The 17144-nt window shown below is 33.2% G+C and overlaps 2 protein-coding genes and 1 long non-coding RNA gene across 6 annotated transcripts; 2 read left to right on the top strand and 1 right to left on the bottom strand.

Moving 5' to 3' along the window:
* Positions 1 to 4036: 4036 nt before the first annotated feature.
* On the top strand, positions 4037 to 6328 carry LOC131612140 (uncharacterized). The gene has a single exon (XM_058883954.1). The coding sequence runs from the start codon at positions 4037 to 4039 to the stop codon at positions 6326 to 6328; it is 2292 nt and encodes a 763-aa protein (XP_058739937.1).
* A 2598-nt stretch (positions 6329 to 8926) lies between these two features.
* On the top strand, positions 8927 to 10109 carry LOC131614430 (F-box/kelch-repeat protein At3g06240-like). The gene has a single exon (XM_058886013.1). The coding sequence runs from the start codon at positions 8927 to 8929 to the stop codon at positions 10013 to 10015; it is 1089 nt and encodes a 362-aa protein (XP_058741996.1). The 3' UTR covers positions 10016 to 10109.
* Positions 10110 to 10270: 161 nt separating this feature from the next.
* On the bottom strand, positions 10271 to 12114 carry LOC131612141 (uncharacterized). Of its 4 annotated transcripts, none has more exons than XR_009287294.1 (5): positions 11756 to 11947; positions 11563 to 11635; positions 11203 to 11375; positions 10852 to 10914; positions 10271 to 10566 (listed from the first exon to the last, which is right to left on the bottom strand). It is a non-coding gene; the product is annotated as an uncharacterized LOC131612141 (long non-coding RNA). The 4 variants fall into 4 exon arrangements; XR_009287293.1 differs by having other exon boundaries at positions 10271 to 10587; XR_009287295.1 differs by lacking the exons at positions 10271 to 10566; positions 10852 to 10914 and adding an exon at positions 11987 to 12114 and having other exon boundaries at positions 11014 to 11375; positions 11756 to 11857.
* Positions 12115 to 17144: the final 5030 nt, after the last annotated feature.

Here is a 17144-nt window from a genome sequence, read left to right on the forward strand (position 1 = left end):
CAGTATTATGTTTTCAAAAAGTGAGGCTCTAGGCGGTAGCCTAGTTGGCCTACCCCTAGGGCCGGGCCTGGATGCGGTTGCGGAGACAACCGCATCCGCAATATTGCGGGTTCAATTGCGGTTGCGGACCGCAATTTAAAACCCTACTACTTTAGAGATATACAAACTTATTTGTTTTATTAAAGAAGCTTACTCAGTTTAGTTTTGTATGCATCTAACTGACAGAAGAATAAAGAAGACAATAGGATATTTTTCAAGTACCTTGACCTCCTGCAGATCAATATTGACAAATTGGAGCAATTTGTCATTGAACATATCTTCAATCTGAAAGGAAGAAAACAACTTTTGTGAACAAAAAGTTAGGATGACAGAAATTGTTTAACCATTTGAGATTTTAAGAGCAAAGATAACATCATTATAATCAAAACATAGAGTTACATAGTAAGTATAGACACTTTATATTATAGAGAAAATTGAAAATAAATTCTCTTGAGAAATATTGTCTTCATGAGAATTAAAAGTATTTTCCTCTTCCTTGATAAATAACACTAGCCAAGCATAACTGCATAAGAATAAATATTTTGATAAATCTCCCCACCGGTCCAACCGTACCTTCAGGAACGGCACCAACGGTAGTAGTGGCATCAAGTAACCGTGAGGATTTCAAGTTTGGATATGAATTTCTCTCATTCTCTCATTCTGTCAAACATGGAAACAATAATAATGTTTTCTAGCTTATATAACATGAATAATATTTCCGTAAGCGTGGGGGCTTAGAAAATACACGAGACTTACAAAACCTTCAAAATGTGGCGCAGAAAACTTGAGATCGAAACAAATTAATTACACCAACCACAACTAAATAAAACTTGTATCTCTTACAAGCTTATAAAGCAGAGATAAGTTGAGAATCATACCATAGTTGCTGCAAGTGGGTCTACAACAATATCAGTCCCAAAAATATGTTGATAGGATAAAAATGTTGGCAAGTCGTCAACACAACCAATAAGTGCAGCCTAATCATATGACTGTCTATCCCATATCAACATTTTGCATCAGATATTCTTTACTTTCAATTCAATCAAGTCAATTTATTAGAGTTTTAAACCAATGGAAACAAAATTGTAAACGGAAAGCAATAGACTAAAGGTATCTTACACTTGTGAAACCTTACTTTCAAAGAAATTTGGATGGGTGACATAATAACTCTAAATCATACTGCTGGACTTTTTGAGGAATTATAACATGAGACTTTAAATCGAAGGTGTATTCAGTGTCTGACATATTCAAGTACTAAGGACCAGCCAATCAACCCTGCATAGATAGTACATAAAATATATCAACTTTCTATATTAATAAAATATGTAGTATACACAAGCACTCCTATCATTCAATAAGCAAACTTAACATCATAATTAGAATTTCAATCTTAAATACTAACATTTCAGAGATATGTACAACCGCAATTTAAATCCTTATTGAATACTAAAGCACAAAGAATAACTTCATATTAGAGACAAGTTATATATTTATATACTTTAATCTCCACGCTACCAGAGTTATTAATCCTACATAGCGGAGTGGAGCGGCCGACTCCCAAATGTGAGAATAGTGGGAATAGCGGGATCCCGGATAGCGTAGAGGAGCGGCCGACTCCCAAAAGTGGAAATAGTGGAAATAGCGAGATCCTGGATAGCGGGATAACTTTTTGTATACTAGTGAAGAAGGTACATCATTGAGGTTAGTTAAACATTAAAACAGTAAAATTTAAAGAGTAATCGAAAGGACCAAGGAATCCTTTAGTTCCCCACCTTCACATGTCTGAGTTACAATAGAGATATCTGACAAGTCATAGTGAAGGAAACCTTTGAAACTGTCCAGAGTATACTTAGTCGAAACCACCCTTTTAGCAAGTTTTTTAGAGTCATTTTTTAGTTCATTGAAAATGTTTCCACTAGTAAACCAACTTGGAAAAGGTGGATAAAATGCTAAACCAAAGTCAGTGCTGTACCCCAAAATGCCGTCATATATTTGCGAAAGTCATTTTATGTTGAATAAGTGCAATGACCTAGTGGATAGTGAAGTTGAGTGTAAGGCTAACAAGTACAAGGTCCTGGGTTTGAATCCCACTTTTGACATTTTTCCCTTTTATTTGTTGCTAACTTTAGTTCTAACTTTATTTTCATTTATATTAAAAAATCACAAAAAAAATGTTTTTTTTTCATTTTATTTATTAATTTTCGTATTAATTAAATATGCATTTTTTTAAATAGTCAATTTTTCATTTTTATGCACTTTTTAGCCAAAAATCACCAAAAAATATAAAATAAAAAAAATGATTAACAAAGATTTTGTTCATATTTCTAAATATTGCATAATTGTATAGTTTAGGAAAGAATCAACATAATTAAAATATTTTAGAAATCAAAATCAAATCATATTTGATTTAGAGTTGTGATTTATTAATTAATTATTGATTGTTTTAGGTGTATATAAATAGCTAACAATTCCATTCACTTAGGGGATCTAATTTTTCCACACACCATCCTCTACACCATAAAAACCACCACCGATTGTACGACAACAAATCCTTTTGATCAAGTTCAAACGGAACAGCCACCGGCCGGACCTCCGCTCCACCACACCGGATTCGCGACGACGCAAGGAGCTACCACCATCCACAATTTTCTCTCGCCGCAATAAGTTTCATCCCTATTCGTTTAAATTTGTAATCCCCCATCCTGAAGCCATGTAATAGCGTAGGTTTTACTTTCTCGCATTTTATTTCTCGCGTTTTATATTTTTATAAACTTGTACATATTTAACTTCTAGTTTAATTAGGCTTGTATGCCAAGATAACAAACAAACGCTAGAATAACCATAACAACCAAGATAAAATAACTGAAAATAACACACTTTGCAAACACCACCTTTAGGTAACTCTCTCTTTGTTACCTTACGATTAAGTTGGTCACGTCCCTCGAAAATAGGGATACTTAAGCACAAAGATCCTCAGTAAAATCAACATAGTCCCTACGATACAAAAGATCATAGTCCCTCGATGACCCTCGTGTTGCCTATGAAATATGATCTTGTCCCGGTGACCCTACGATAAAGTGATAATAGTCCCTTCAAAAGTACTAAAGTATCTTTAATGTTGCCTTCAATGACCATACGATGACCCTAACATCCAATGAAAGAACTTCCTACCAACTAATAGTATGGATTGTCTCTTTCCCTTAAAACGAAAGAAGAATAATATGAAAGACAAACATGTAAGGTAAATACGCATAATTTACGTGCTCAAACAATTTTCTCCATCATATTTCCAAACGATCAAAACAAAACACTTTTTACATCGTACTTTCAAACGAAAAAAATACTTTGTATACATTCCTGAGGACTAATACAGGAGTTATTACAAAGTTCGCTTCACATTAGCACCTTACAAAATTATTTTTCAAATCACACACACACGAAAAAAAAAGTTTTCTTATAAAGTGAGCAAGTAAATTAAGAGCCCATGGATAACCATGGATACAAGCAGGGGCGGAACCATTATGAGGCAGGGTGTGGCTTTAGCCACACCAGTTTTTTTACTTTTTTTTTATATATAGTATATATAATATTTAGTTAAACTAAAATTAAGTTAATTTGTAAATTAAAAAATACTATAATACAGCAATTCACTTTTCTCTCTCTTAATATCTCTATTTTCTTTCTTTCTCTCTCTCACACCATAACTTCTTTTTCTCTTCTTCTCAAACCCCACCATCTCTCATATTTGTCTCTTATTCTCATATTTTTTAATCCAAAATTTCATTATTTTCTTCTCCAATTTGTTCACTTGACTTGGTTGCATTTATTTGCGTGTGATTGAAAATCAAAGGTAAAGTGGGTATTTCAAATTTCTCTCATTCTTTTCTCCTTTTTGAGTTGAACCCTAAACCCCCAATTTATTAAAAATACCAACTTTCTTAATTTCTCATGAATTATTTTCTTTCTAATCATTTGGTTTTATTGTTCTCTTTATAGGATGAAGAAATTTTTTCCGGTACTCTCTAGAGACAAAGCTACTTCTTCGACTAATGTAGAAGCATCGGAAAGTATCAAAGTTGTTGATTATGAATTGTTGGAAACGGATCCGGGAATTAGGCCTCCAATTTCAAGCTATCATCCCGACATCCAAAATGAGGTAAGGAAAGCTTATTTAAAAATAGTTCGTCATCAACCTCCTCACAATTTCGTTTACCCTTGGTCTATTCAAGGTAAACAAAAGCGTCGATTTTGCAAAAATCGGTTTGATTTGTATGATTGGATTGATTATAGTGAATCTAAGGACCTAGTGTTTTGTTTGCCATGTTTTTTGTTTAAAAATGTTTCTAAGTATGGGGGGGATCACTTTGTGGGAGACGGTTTTGGTGATTGGAAGAATGCTCAAAGGTTGGCTAATCATGCTACTTCTTCCAATAGTCATGTTGATTGTGTGCATATGGGTTATGCTCTCATGAGTCCAAACCAAAGTATTAAGGCCTCGTTTGTTAATCAAACTAATCAAATGAATGCCGAATATCGTGTTCGTGTAAACACATCCCTTGTAGCTACTAAGTTTCTTTTGAGGTGTGGCATGCCATTTAGAGGGAGTGATGAGTCTCTTAACTCTTTATTTAAGGGGCCATTTCTTGAGTTGGTGGATACTTTAAAGGAAATCAACCCGGAGATAGCTAGTGTAATTAATTGTGCTCCGGGAAATAACCTTATGACTTCCCCTAAGATTCAAAAGGATCTTGCCGCTGCTTGTGCATGTGAAATAACTCAACAAATTATATGTGATATTGCGGATGATGTGTTTTGTGTTTTGATTGATGAATCTGGTGATGTTGCTGGTAAAGAACAAATGGCTGTTGTTATTCGCTATGTTAATAATGAAGGTTTGGTAAAAGAAAGGTTTCTTGGCATTGTAAGTGTTAAAGAAACAAGTGCTAAGTCACTTAAGGAGGCACTTGAGAAGTTGTTGTCTATTAATGGCTTGAGTATATCTAGCATTAGGGGGCAAGGGTATGACGGAGCTAGCAATATGAGAGGTAAGTTTGGTGGTTTGAGAACTTTAATCCAAAATGAGAATCCATCTGCTTATTATGTGCATTGTTTCGCCCATCAACTTCAATTGGCACTTGTTGCATGTGCTAAGACTCACAAAGATGTTAGTGGGTTTTTCGGTAAGGTCAATATGCTTGTTAATTTCATTCGATCTTCTAATAAGAGACAAGAATTACTTCGGGACAAACAAGTAGCTCAGTTTGCTAAATTGATTGAAGAGGGCCAAATAGAAACTGGTAGTGGGTTAAACCAAGAATCATCTATTGCTAGAGCGGGTGACACTCGTTGGGGTTCCCACTTTAGGACTCTCACTTTAGAAACTGGTAGTGGGTTAAACCAAGAATCATCTATGCTTTTGTTAGATGTGCTTCAATCATTTGATTTTATCTTCATGTTATATATGATGGTTGAGATTTTAGGATTTACAAATGATTTGAGTGTAGCGTTACAAAAGCGTGATCAAGATCTTTTGAATGCTTTGTCACTTGTCAATGCTACAAAACAAGAATTACAAGAAATGAGGAATGATGGATGGGAAGAGCTTATATCTAAGGTTATGGAAATTTGCAATAAGCTTGACATTGATGTGCCTGACATGGATGCATCATATGTGCAAGGGAAGAAACCTAGGCGACATGCTACAACTTCTAGTGTTTCTAATTTGCATCATTATAAGCATGATTGTTTGTTTAATGTTTTAGATTTGCAGTTGCACGAGCTCAATGCTAGGTTTGATGAAGAGAATACTGAACTTTTAGAATGTGTTTCATGTTTGAGTCCTTCATCGTCATTTGCAGCTTTTGATGTGAAAAAGTTATTAAGGATGGTTGAACTTTATCCAAATGATTTTGTGGATGTGCCGGAAGTGGTGATGCGACATCAACTTCAAAATTATGTTAGAAATGTTCGATGTGATCCAAAATTTGCAAATTTAAAAGGACTTTCAGATCTTTGTGCAAAATTTGTGGAAACAAATAAGTGCAACACATTTGATATGGTTTATAAGCTTCTGAAATTGGCTTTGGTCTTGCCGGTAGCAACTGCAAGTGTGGAACGTGTTTTTTCAGCTATGAAGTTTGTGAAGAGTCAATTATGTAACAAAATGAGTGATCAGTGGTTAAATGATCGTCTTGTAACTTTTATAGAAAAAGATGTTCTTGGAACAATTAACAATGATGTTATTTTAGCTCATTTTCAAGAAATGAATGATAGACGATTTTCATTGTAATGTATTGCATTAAATATTATTATTCATTTTTAATGTGATTTAGTTCGTACTTTCGTTTATATTTAGCCACACCAATATATATTGTCTGGATCCGCCCCTGGATACAAGGGGTGCTAACACCTTCCCTTTATATAATTACCCCCGAACCCAACAATATTTAAAAAGGTCTTTCTTATTCTTTTATGCCTTTCTTAATTAAATTGGATAAAATAAAAGTCGGTGGCGAATCTTGCTAACCGCAACATGTTTTGCGAAAACAAAACTGAAAAGTCAGTTCTCCCACCGTGCTACAGTCAGCATTGGGTAACTTTGGAAACTTTAGTGGTTGCAACTGAAAATCTAAACTATATCTATCCTTAGGCTTTATAGAATGGGGGATTTTCAGTTGTGGGAATTTTTTAGTAAACTTCTCTTTCAAGGTTTTCGCTGCATCAGCAACGCTTCGACTAAGATTATTTGGATCATAGACAGTTTCAAAGTATTTCTCGAATGCCTGAATTTCCTTGATGTCTGTGTGCACAGACGAAAAATACTTTGTTAGATGTTTGCTAATTTGAGCAGTATCGAACATGTTGTTCGTATAAAAGTCTGTTCACCAAGTGTGAAAGCCTTTCGCCATATATAAGGATGGTTGGAATGAAGTAAGTCTGATTTCAGCAAAGTTTGAATTGTAGCTTCGATACTTTGTAATATTTTGAAAATTATAATCCACTCCTGCAACATAACTTTGTCGTTTTCGATTGAAAAGAGGCTCTGGAATAAGTTGGCATAGTCCAAACTGTCGAGAAAAGAAGTTTGGCTGGTAGGCTGGTAAGCACACATGACTAATTAGTGGCACAGTCCTAGAAACTATGAGTCTAGAAAGAAGAAATACGCGCCATATGTCTTTGATTGTTGTGCTTGCATTCGTTGAAGCATCATCAAGTGGTAAAGTGAACCAATCAGGGTCGTGTGTTTGACTAGCGAAAGGAGCCATAGATAGGGTAAAGTTATGATGTTTTGAGAACATCAGTACATAGTTAGTGAAGCAGTTCTGAAGATTTTATGCATCATCATTTGGAGTCAATTGAAGTAGTCTAGTCCTTTCAATGGTTCGATTTAAGACATCAGGATCCTTCTCATTCACTATTCTAGAAGTGCGAAGCGAGGGATTGAAAGTTGCATTCAGTCATAGCTGAAGAAACCAATATGGGCCAACCAGGAGCAAATTAGTGGTGAAGTGAACCATCTTCATGTTTCCACCACATCTTAACCGTCTTAAAATCAAACTCAGGGTCAATACTTTTCACTAAATCACACGCCTCAAAAAAAGACCAATATACATAGTCTTGACTTCTAAAAGCATACACTTCCCCACCATCATATTTCAGTTCAGGGTCTTTTACAAACTTGCTCCTTGTGTAGAAAACTACTTTAAACTTAGACATTTCCTGTACAGTTAACAGACCCAAACTTAATACAATTTCAAATTTGGGCAACACAATACGATAGAAAATATAAATTATATACTCAACAGATACGGTATAAGTATCAAAATCTTTGTCCTATAGTAGTTAATGTTTGTTTAACCACCACTAACATTAGAATATAGCCAGAAAACAAAAAATGAGTAACACGAGGATTGTAGCTTATACTTGGGTCCATGCAAAGATGAAGGTAAAAAACAGACACCACGTGATGCCTCGTTTAGGGACCACAAAGTAAAAGCTTTGCTTTTGGGATGTTGCGACCATGATGTTGGGGAAGAGATTATAGGGCTTGCGTTTCAAAGGAGAGAGAGAGTGATAATGAAAGCACAATGGAAGTATTGGAGGGTGAAATCATGTAAGTCTTAAGATTACCCTTATCACATATCCACGGTGGCGACTCAGACAAAAAAATCTCCACGTCAGTGGTACACTTCACCCTCCGTTAGTGGAATCTAACGGGAGGGATCAACCATGGTGACGGAATATTTTACAACGACTAAAGTTCGATGAAATTTTTTGTAGGGACTAAATTAAAAAAGTGCCATATTTACCGGACTAAAAACTTATTTAACCCTTAAATAAAATAACAAAAATTTGTTGTTTATTTTAAAAAACGGTCCAAATGGTTGAATTTGTTAAAATTGAAATTAAATAAATTGAAAATAAATTTATTATAAAACTTTGAAGGTATATAGATGCAAAATATTATTTTTAATCTCTTATTATGAAAGAAAAAAATTATTTTAGATTACATCATGTGTCCAAATTTTTTTCTTTCTTTTATTCAATTATTTTAATCTTTTGATTTACCATACTCTTTAACTCTAATTGATTTATTAGATTTGATTGAAAGCATTTAATCATAATGTACTAACTAAAAAATTATTTATTTTTTAATTCTAAATCATGACGTGCTACTAAAAAAGCTACTAACAAATAAATTGAAATTAAATAAATTGAAACCAAATAAAATTATTTATTTATGGCACTCTTTAATCTAATTCATTTGATTAGAATTAAATAAATTGAAACCAAATAAAATTTTAGTAGTTGAATGAATTAGAAATACTAAACCCTAAAAATGCACTATATATGATGTACTTGATATTACTTTGATTTGGTCGGCAAGATGGAGAACAGCGTGTTTCTGCCTTTTGAATTGATTATCGAAATTCTGTTGAGGTTACCGGTGAAGCCTCTATTGCGTTTCAGATGTGTCTGCAAATCATGGCTTTCTCTTATTTCTAGTAACACTTTTGCTACTTCACATTTTGAACATGCTGCCACACACAGACGTCTCTTCATAAAACGTTCTGCTCTTCAACCTTTATCTATAGATCTTGATTCATCGCTCCACGATGCTTCTGCATCTGCTTCATTAAGCCTTGATTTTATTTGTTCCCAACGTTGTATTGAAATTAGAGGTTGTTTTAGAGGGTTTCTGTATTTCAACAATGACACACACATCTATCTATTGAATCCATCCACCGGTGTGTTCAAACAAATACCCGACTTTCCTATAATACTTAATGATGGTTTCGAACTTCTTTCTGGTTTTGTATATTACCAGCCAATTGATGATTACTTGATAGTTTCCGGGTTCTGCGAATATGACACGCCGGTAACTAGTCCAATGAAATTGATGATTTTCTCATTGAGAGCTGATAAGTGGAAACCAATTGAGGTTGCTTCTCATTTGCCTTATAGGGAGACTTCTGTAGCAGAATGTACCCCTAAATCCGGGTTGTTCTTGAATGGATCTCTCCATTGGATGGTTCATAATTATGAGAAATCAAAGAATGTTATTATTGCCTTTGATTTAAAGGAAATGACGATATCAGAGATAGCTCTGCCAGATGATTTTATTTTCAGTTATAGTAATAATTATTCTATATATTATGCTTTGTTGGAAGTTGGAGGACTTATCGGTGCATGGGTGAAGGACCTGAATACAGTGAAGATATGGGTGATGCAAAAATATGGAGTTCACTCATCTTGGACTAAGATTATTCAATTTTCTATTGATCCTGTTTTACACAAATCTTTAGACATAGTATGCTTAACAAAGTGCGGTGATATTGTTGGAACAAATGATGTAGTTGGATTGGTGAAATTGAATGATAAAGGACAGCTACTAGAGTCTCTGCTTTTTGAAGGATACGCATTGGTCGTGTACACAGAGTCTCTATTTTCACTCCCTAGCACTGGTCAAACTTAGGAAAATTACTATTGATAACAATTTTCTTTTATATTTATCTTGTATCATGAAACATGAGAAGTGAATTGTGATAGGCAAAATAATGAAACTGCTATTAGACAGAACAAAATTTCATAATCTTTATCTTATTTTATCATTATATTTTAAAATTTACAGAATTTTATGTGTCGTATAACATTAGCAATTTGTTTTCTTTCATTATTGTACTGTTTTTTTTACTTTACATCTTGATACAGAATTTATTGAATTGCTAGGATGAATTTTTATGACTTCGATTTTTAAGCTGAGAAAATCACAAGCTAAAAGTGATTTGCTTTATTTATGAATTTGTTAGGTTTGTACAAATATAGACTTTTGTTTTCTAAAATTGATTCTAGCTGAATCCTGAACTGGCAGCTACCACAACATTTTGTTATTGATTTTGGATTTATTGATATGCACAGCTATATGTTTTTCTTGATTACCATTAACTGTCATAGATTTCCAAATTCTTCTTCAGCTTTACAAAGATATGCACAACTCTCTTCTTTTTTTCTTTTCTCCAACAGAAACTGCTTAAATATTCTTCTTAGCTTGCATGATCAGTGGCAAAGGAAAAATGTATAAAATATATATTGATATGTATAAACTAAAAATCTTAAAATGTTACCACGAATCACACCTACAATTTTTTTTTTTATAAAATCTAATATAAAATAAATGCTATGGTACTACTTTAGAGATATACAAACTTAAGTTATATGTTTTATTAAAGAAGCTCACTCAGCCTTGCTTTAGTTTTGTATGCATATAACTTACAGAAGAATAAAGAAGACCATGGGATATTTTTCAAGTACCTTGATCTCCTGCAGATTAATATTGACAAATTGGAGCAATTTGTCATTGAATATATCTTCAATCTGAATGGAAGAAAACAACCTTTGTGAACAAAAAGTTAGGATGACAGAAGTTGTTTCACAATTATTGAGATTTTAAGAGCAAAGATAACATCATTATAATCAAATCATAGAGTCACGTAGTAAGTATATACACTTTATATTATTGAGAAAATTGAAAATAAATTCTCTTGAGAAATATTGTCTTCATTAGAATTAAAATTATTTTCCTTTTCCTTGATAAGTAACACTAGCCAAGCATAAGAATACATATTTTGATAAATCTCCCCACCGGTCCAAGTCCAACCGTACCTTCAGGAACGGCACCGACGGTAGCAGTGGCATCAAGTACCTGCTCATAGTAAGAGAAAGTGTTGCTTGGAATATACTTGATCCCAACATCAGACATTTATTTCTAGATTGATGCCCTTAGATCAGCAGACACCTTCAAATCCTTTGTTTTCTTAATCCTCTCTTTGATTTCACTACAGGTAGAGCTCAGATAGTTAGATATGTAATCCATATTTGTAAGAGAAAAAATAAGAGCAGATAAAACTCTGAAACTGGGATGATATTTAATAAATAAAAGACATGAAACATGTTGGAAAACAGATGTTTGTAAAAATAAAATAAAAGCTTTCAAACAGCTAGCTGCATATATAAGAAACACACCGGAGAGCAACTTTTCTTCTGTATGGCTTCTTGGTGGCGTAGTGCCTCTTCTTCACAGCCTCTTGGGCAATGTCTTGCACACCACATTCATAAAATTGAAGCACGAAATAAGTTGTAGTACTATTGGACAAGATGATCTAAGGTAATATATTGTCTAATTAAAAACGTATCAGTGTAAGTCTTAAGCAATCACCTTCTTGTGTTGCTTTCTGTACATGGCAGTCCATGTGAGCTTCAAAGGTTTCAAACGGTTGTGGAAATACCTCTTACATTTCGAGTTCACAAATAGAAATTCCTGCAAAATCAACAAAGAGCTTATATATTAGTTAAACTAAGATTAGACAAATCTTATCAAACACAACACATATATTTTATTAAATAAATGAGTAAACCCAAAACTCAATACATATCAAAATCATATGACCTATGAATCACTACGAATAAATATGATGCCTCTTCAGGGGTAGATCTTTGCACCACTGAATCGGCAGAGTTCAGTTCTGATATATCAAAATCATTACTAATTATTACATTGGGGAGACAGCTACTAATTCAATTTAAATACACAAACACTAAATGGTCCGGAGGCATTAAATTAAAAACACAATGGTTTAAGTATGTTTTTGGTTCTTACAAAATTATAAAATTTTGTTTGTGGTCCTTATTAAGAAAAATGACATTTTTTAATTCCCACAAAATTACTATGCACGTAGTTTTAGTCTCTACTATTAAATCGATATATATTTGTGAATAATTATTTTACAAACATGTTTAGAACGTTAGGAAAAGTTCCTCGAAATAAAGGAACTCAAAATTTAATTTCTAAGTCGAGATTTGCAATAGTTTTATCATTATCTTTTGAAATTTGAAAAATTCTTATTTATTTCTACTTATTTTAAAAAATTATATAATTTGGTAAATAAATATTTTAAAGTATTCTAAACACGTATGAAAAAAATTATTCAAAAATTTAAAAATTTAAGGATAATTAAACAGTTTTCAAAACTTTAATAATAGCAGGGACTAAAACTTCATGCATAAAAGATTTATAGGGACTAAAATATGTGATTTTTTCTAATAGGGACTAAAATTGAAATTTTAGATATTTATAGGGACCAAAAACATACTTAACCCTTCAATTTAAATACACAAACACTGAATGAGGTTGAAATCGTTTGAAGGAAATCTTGTACACTGTCGGAGATGTTTTATAAACGGTAAGAAATATGACTTTCTCCTATTCTGTCAAACTTGGAAACAATAATAATGTTCTGGTAACCGTGAGGATTTCAAGTTTGGATATGACTTTCTCTCATAAACAATAATAATGTTTTCAAGTTTATATAACATGAATAATGTTTCCGTAAGCGCGCGGGTTTAGAAAATGCTCGAGACTTACGAAACCTCCAAAATGTGGCGCAAAAAACTTGAGATCAAAACAAATTAATTACACCAGCCATAACTAAAAAAAACTCGTATCTCTTACAGCTTATAAAACAGAGATAAGTTGAGAATCATACAAAAACATTAACAAATCTCCCCACCGGTCCAACCATACCTTCGGGAACGGCACCGACGGTAGTAGTGGCATCAAGTAACCGTGAGGATTTCAAGTTTGGATATGAATTTCTCACATTCTGTCAAACATGGAAACAATATTATTGTTTTCTACTTTATATAACATGAATAATGTTTCCGTAAGCGCGGGGGTTTAGAAAATACTCGAGACTTACAAAATCTCCAAAATGTGGCGCAGAAAACTTGAGATCGAAACAAATGAATTACACCAACCATAACTAAAAAAAATTCGTATCTCTTACAGCTTATAAAACAGAGATAAGTTGAGGATCCAAATAACAATGAATACCATAGTTGCTGCAAGTGGGTCTACAACAATATCAGTCCTTAAAATATGTTGATAGGATAAAAATGTTGGCAAGTCGTCAACACAACCAATAAGTGCAGCCTAATCATATAATTGTCTATCCCATATCAACACTTTGCATCAAATAATCTTTACTTTCAATTCAATCATGTCAATTTGCTAGAGTTTTAAACCAATGGAAACAAAATTGTAAACGAAAAGCAATAGACTAAACGTATCTTACACCTACACCTGTGAAACCTTACTTTCAAAGAAATTTGGATGGGTGACATAATAACTCTAAATCATACTGCTGGACTTATTGAGGAATTATAACATGAGACTTTAAATCAAAGGTATATTCAGTGTCTGACATATTCAAGTAGTAAGGACCAGCCAATCAACCCTGCATGGCTGCATAGATAGTACATAAAATATATCAACTCTCTATATTAATAAGTTGTGTAGTCTACAAAAACACTCCTATGATTCAATAAGCAAACTTAACATCATAATTAGAATTTCAATCTTAAATACTAACATTTTATAGATATGTTAAACCGCAATTTAAACCCTTACTGAATACTAAAGCATAAAGAACAACTTTATATCAGAGATAAGTTATTTATATACTTTAATCTCCACGCTGTCAGAATTATTAATCCCGGATAGAGGAGCGGAGCAGCCGACTCCTAAAAGTGGGAATAGCGAGATCCTGGATAACGGAGTGGAACGGCCAACTCCCAAAAGTAGGAATAGTGGGATCCCAGATAGCGGGATAACTTTTTGTATACTACTGAAGAAGGTACATCATTGAGGTTATTTAAACATTAAAACAGTAAAATGTAAAGAGTAATCAAAACACTACAACACGGAAGGCCTACGAAAGCGCTTATTTTGGGCTTTAAAAGCGCTTAAAAGCGTTGTGAAAGCCAGCGCTGGCGTAGATAACAAAAGCGCTTCTGAAAGCGCTCTGGTAGACCCCCCTATAAGAGCGCTTTTCTAGAAAAAGCGCTCTGGTAGAACCCCTTATAAGAGCGCTTTTCTGGAAAAAGCGCTCTGATAGTCCCCCCTATAAGAGCGCTTTTCCAAAAGCGCTTTCGTAGGTTGCGTTTTTATTTTATTTTTTATGCTTTTTTTTTTAATCTTTGGCAGCACTTTTGCTAAAAAGCGCTTTCGTAGGTGGACCTTTAAAAGCGCTTTTTAAAAGCGCTGTCGTTGCTAAATGAGGTATTTTATTGTGCAGCCTGTAATTTAAGCCTCCCAGTCGACCTGTAATATTTTCGACCTGTAATTTACCATTGTTATCCCATAAACCTATAATTTATAATTGTAATCTCATTATTTCAGTAATCTCATTATTTCAACAAATAAACGATTTCGATTATATACAAAAAAGGCATTATAAATTATACCATTACATTATATACCATTGTAATTAATCCAAAATATATATACACCGATTCACATATTTCTAACATGAACAAAACAACTAAACCAATTCACATTACATTATAACAATAAGAAAATCATCCCTAAACAACTAAACCAATCCCACCTATTCTACAAGTTCCAACATCATTCTCATCATTCCAAGCTATGTTCATCCATACAAAATCCAAGCTCAATTTACCATTTCGAACAACTTCACATAAATGCATATAATTGGAAGCCGAAAGCCGAGCATTTTATTTGATCCTTCCAATAAGTGATGATACATTCTCAATCACCGTCTTCACCCATGTATTAATTGTGTACAGTGCTATCTACAATACATATTATCACAATATCATATTCATTAGATTATCTTGTGGTTAACTAGAATTCATAAATAACACCAGTTTTGTCCTTGAAAATATGTAAGCATAGTGAAATATGCAAAACTAGTTTCAAAAGTATGTGACATCAGGCGACATTTCTTGCCCCACAACAGTTCATACATTTCAAAGATATGAGTATTTATCAGGAAATTATGGTTAAAGATGGTTATAAAATTCAAACATTTAGAGTATATTTATTTCAATGTAACACATTGGTTTATTTGTTTATATATATTTATATAACTATGGTGAAAAGTAGCATAAGAAAAAGACACTAACCATAAACTTCAACGACATGAGTGGAATAGGGATAAACTTCAACGACATGAGTGCTACTATCCACAATAACCCAGGTCTTGAAAAGGCATATCCCCTCGATCACCTGAACCGGCGCAGCAGTTGACATTGAAAGTATTTCCACTAAGGATTTGCTGACTTTGAATCTCATTGGAATCCAGATGGATGCTCCTTTCTTCCCTATCAATGCCTAGATTAAAAGAACAAAATTTAATTAACTACAGCTAACTTCAACTAGTGATTTCTCACAATAAAGGCCAAGAAGCATGGATGTAAAACCTGAATGATTGGTCATATCCGAATCGTGCCAATACACCGCAATTGATAGCACAACACTTCTAGATTTTTTTACTAAAATATATTCAATATTTTGAGAGTCCTTGTATCACTATTTTTCAACTTTATTTTAAAGCTTTTAGATAGTTGGTTTAGTTGATAGAAACAAGAGCCTATCATAACAATAGTATATAACTTTGATCCTTAAACACATAAAACACACAGATCAACTTCTCTTTTGGCATCAACAGTTCCTAAAGTTCTAATAATCCAATTCATTCAAGTTAAAAGAAGAAACAATGACAGTCCACAGCACCAAAATTATTTCAGTTACAAAAATTTAAGTAATAAAATGAGGGAACAAAGAGAATACATATTAGTGAAGAACATAGAAATATGAACCAAATGTAGGAGGGAGACATTGATAAGAATAAATGAATTATACAGTTTGTTCAAGCCATAGATTATTATGCTTTGACAGGATTTAGGATTGGCATGGCAAACTTAAAAGTAAGAACAATCTAAAATTAACAAAAGATAACACATCACAATATGTTCATTCCAGAAAGAATAAAACTACCTTTAAGATCATTGTTTTCTGCATTAGACAATGGGACACCTCCTTGATGTAGTCGGCTTTACATTTCACTTCATCACAACAACGCTTATCAAGATGCATGCGAGCTTTATCGACGATAATCCACCCAGTTACCTGACCTCTACACAAAGGACAAGTTAGATTGCATTGACCATCCGGTACCACAGGTTTGCTATTTTCAACCAAACTTGGATCAGACACCAATATTAATTTGAATATCCTTCATGTTGTTTACCTTGGCTGGAATATTCCTATTACAAGACATGAAACCGTTAAGAGGTCCCTTATAACAAGACTTGTAGTTGTACTAAGTCAATAGCATGATCCTTTGTTATTCAAATAACAGAATGTCAATGAAAACTTGGAAATGTACGAATCGAACTCTATACTGTGTTTTGGAATAAACCTGAAAGAATGAGAAATAAAAAGAAAAATTAGTACTTGAGAATTCAACTTGATAATGAGATTATTATTTATGAATTCAAAGTTAACACAGGTCAACGGCATCCCCAATTCCAATGGATTAACTAATAAATTAATACGCAGCCACAACTAGGTCACATAACAGTATCTAATATATCTAATATATACATGTTTAAGTTAACAATGATATTCTAAGCCACTTATCATCTACTCTTAACTCTATTGCATATCAAATGAAAACCTTTTTCAAAGCCCATTATTAATGTATTCTATGATAACTATTTAAACTAAATAATTGAACAAG

Source organism: Vicia villosa, linkage group LG6 (assembly GCF_029867415.1).
Source record: "Vicia villosa cultivar HV-30 ecotype Madison, WI linkage group LG6, Vvil1.0, whole genome shotgun sequence".
NCBI classification, from domain to species: Eukaryota; Viridiplantae; Streptophyta; class Magnoliopsida; order Fabales; family Fabaceae; genus Vicia; species Vicia villosa.

What these genes read in the sequence shown, in the direction of transcription:
- LOC131612140 (XM_058883954.1), top strand. Translation starts at nt 4,037, where the DNA reads ATGAAGAAATTTTTTCCGGTACTCTCTAGAGACAAAGCTACTTCTTCG.
- LOC131614430 (XM_058886013.1), top strand. Translation starts at nt 8,927, where the DNA reads ATGGAGAACAGCGTGTTTCTGCCTTTTGAATTGATTATCGAAATTCTG.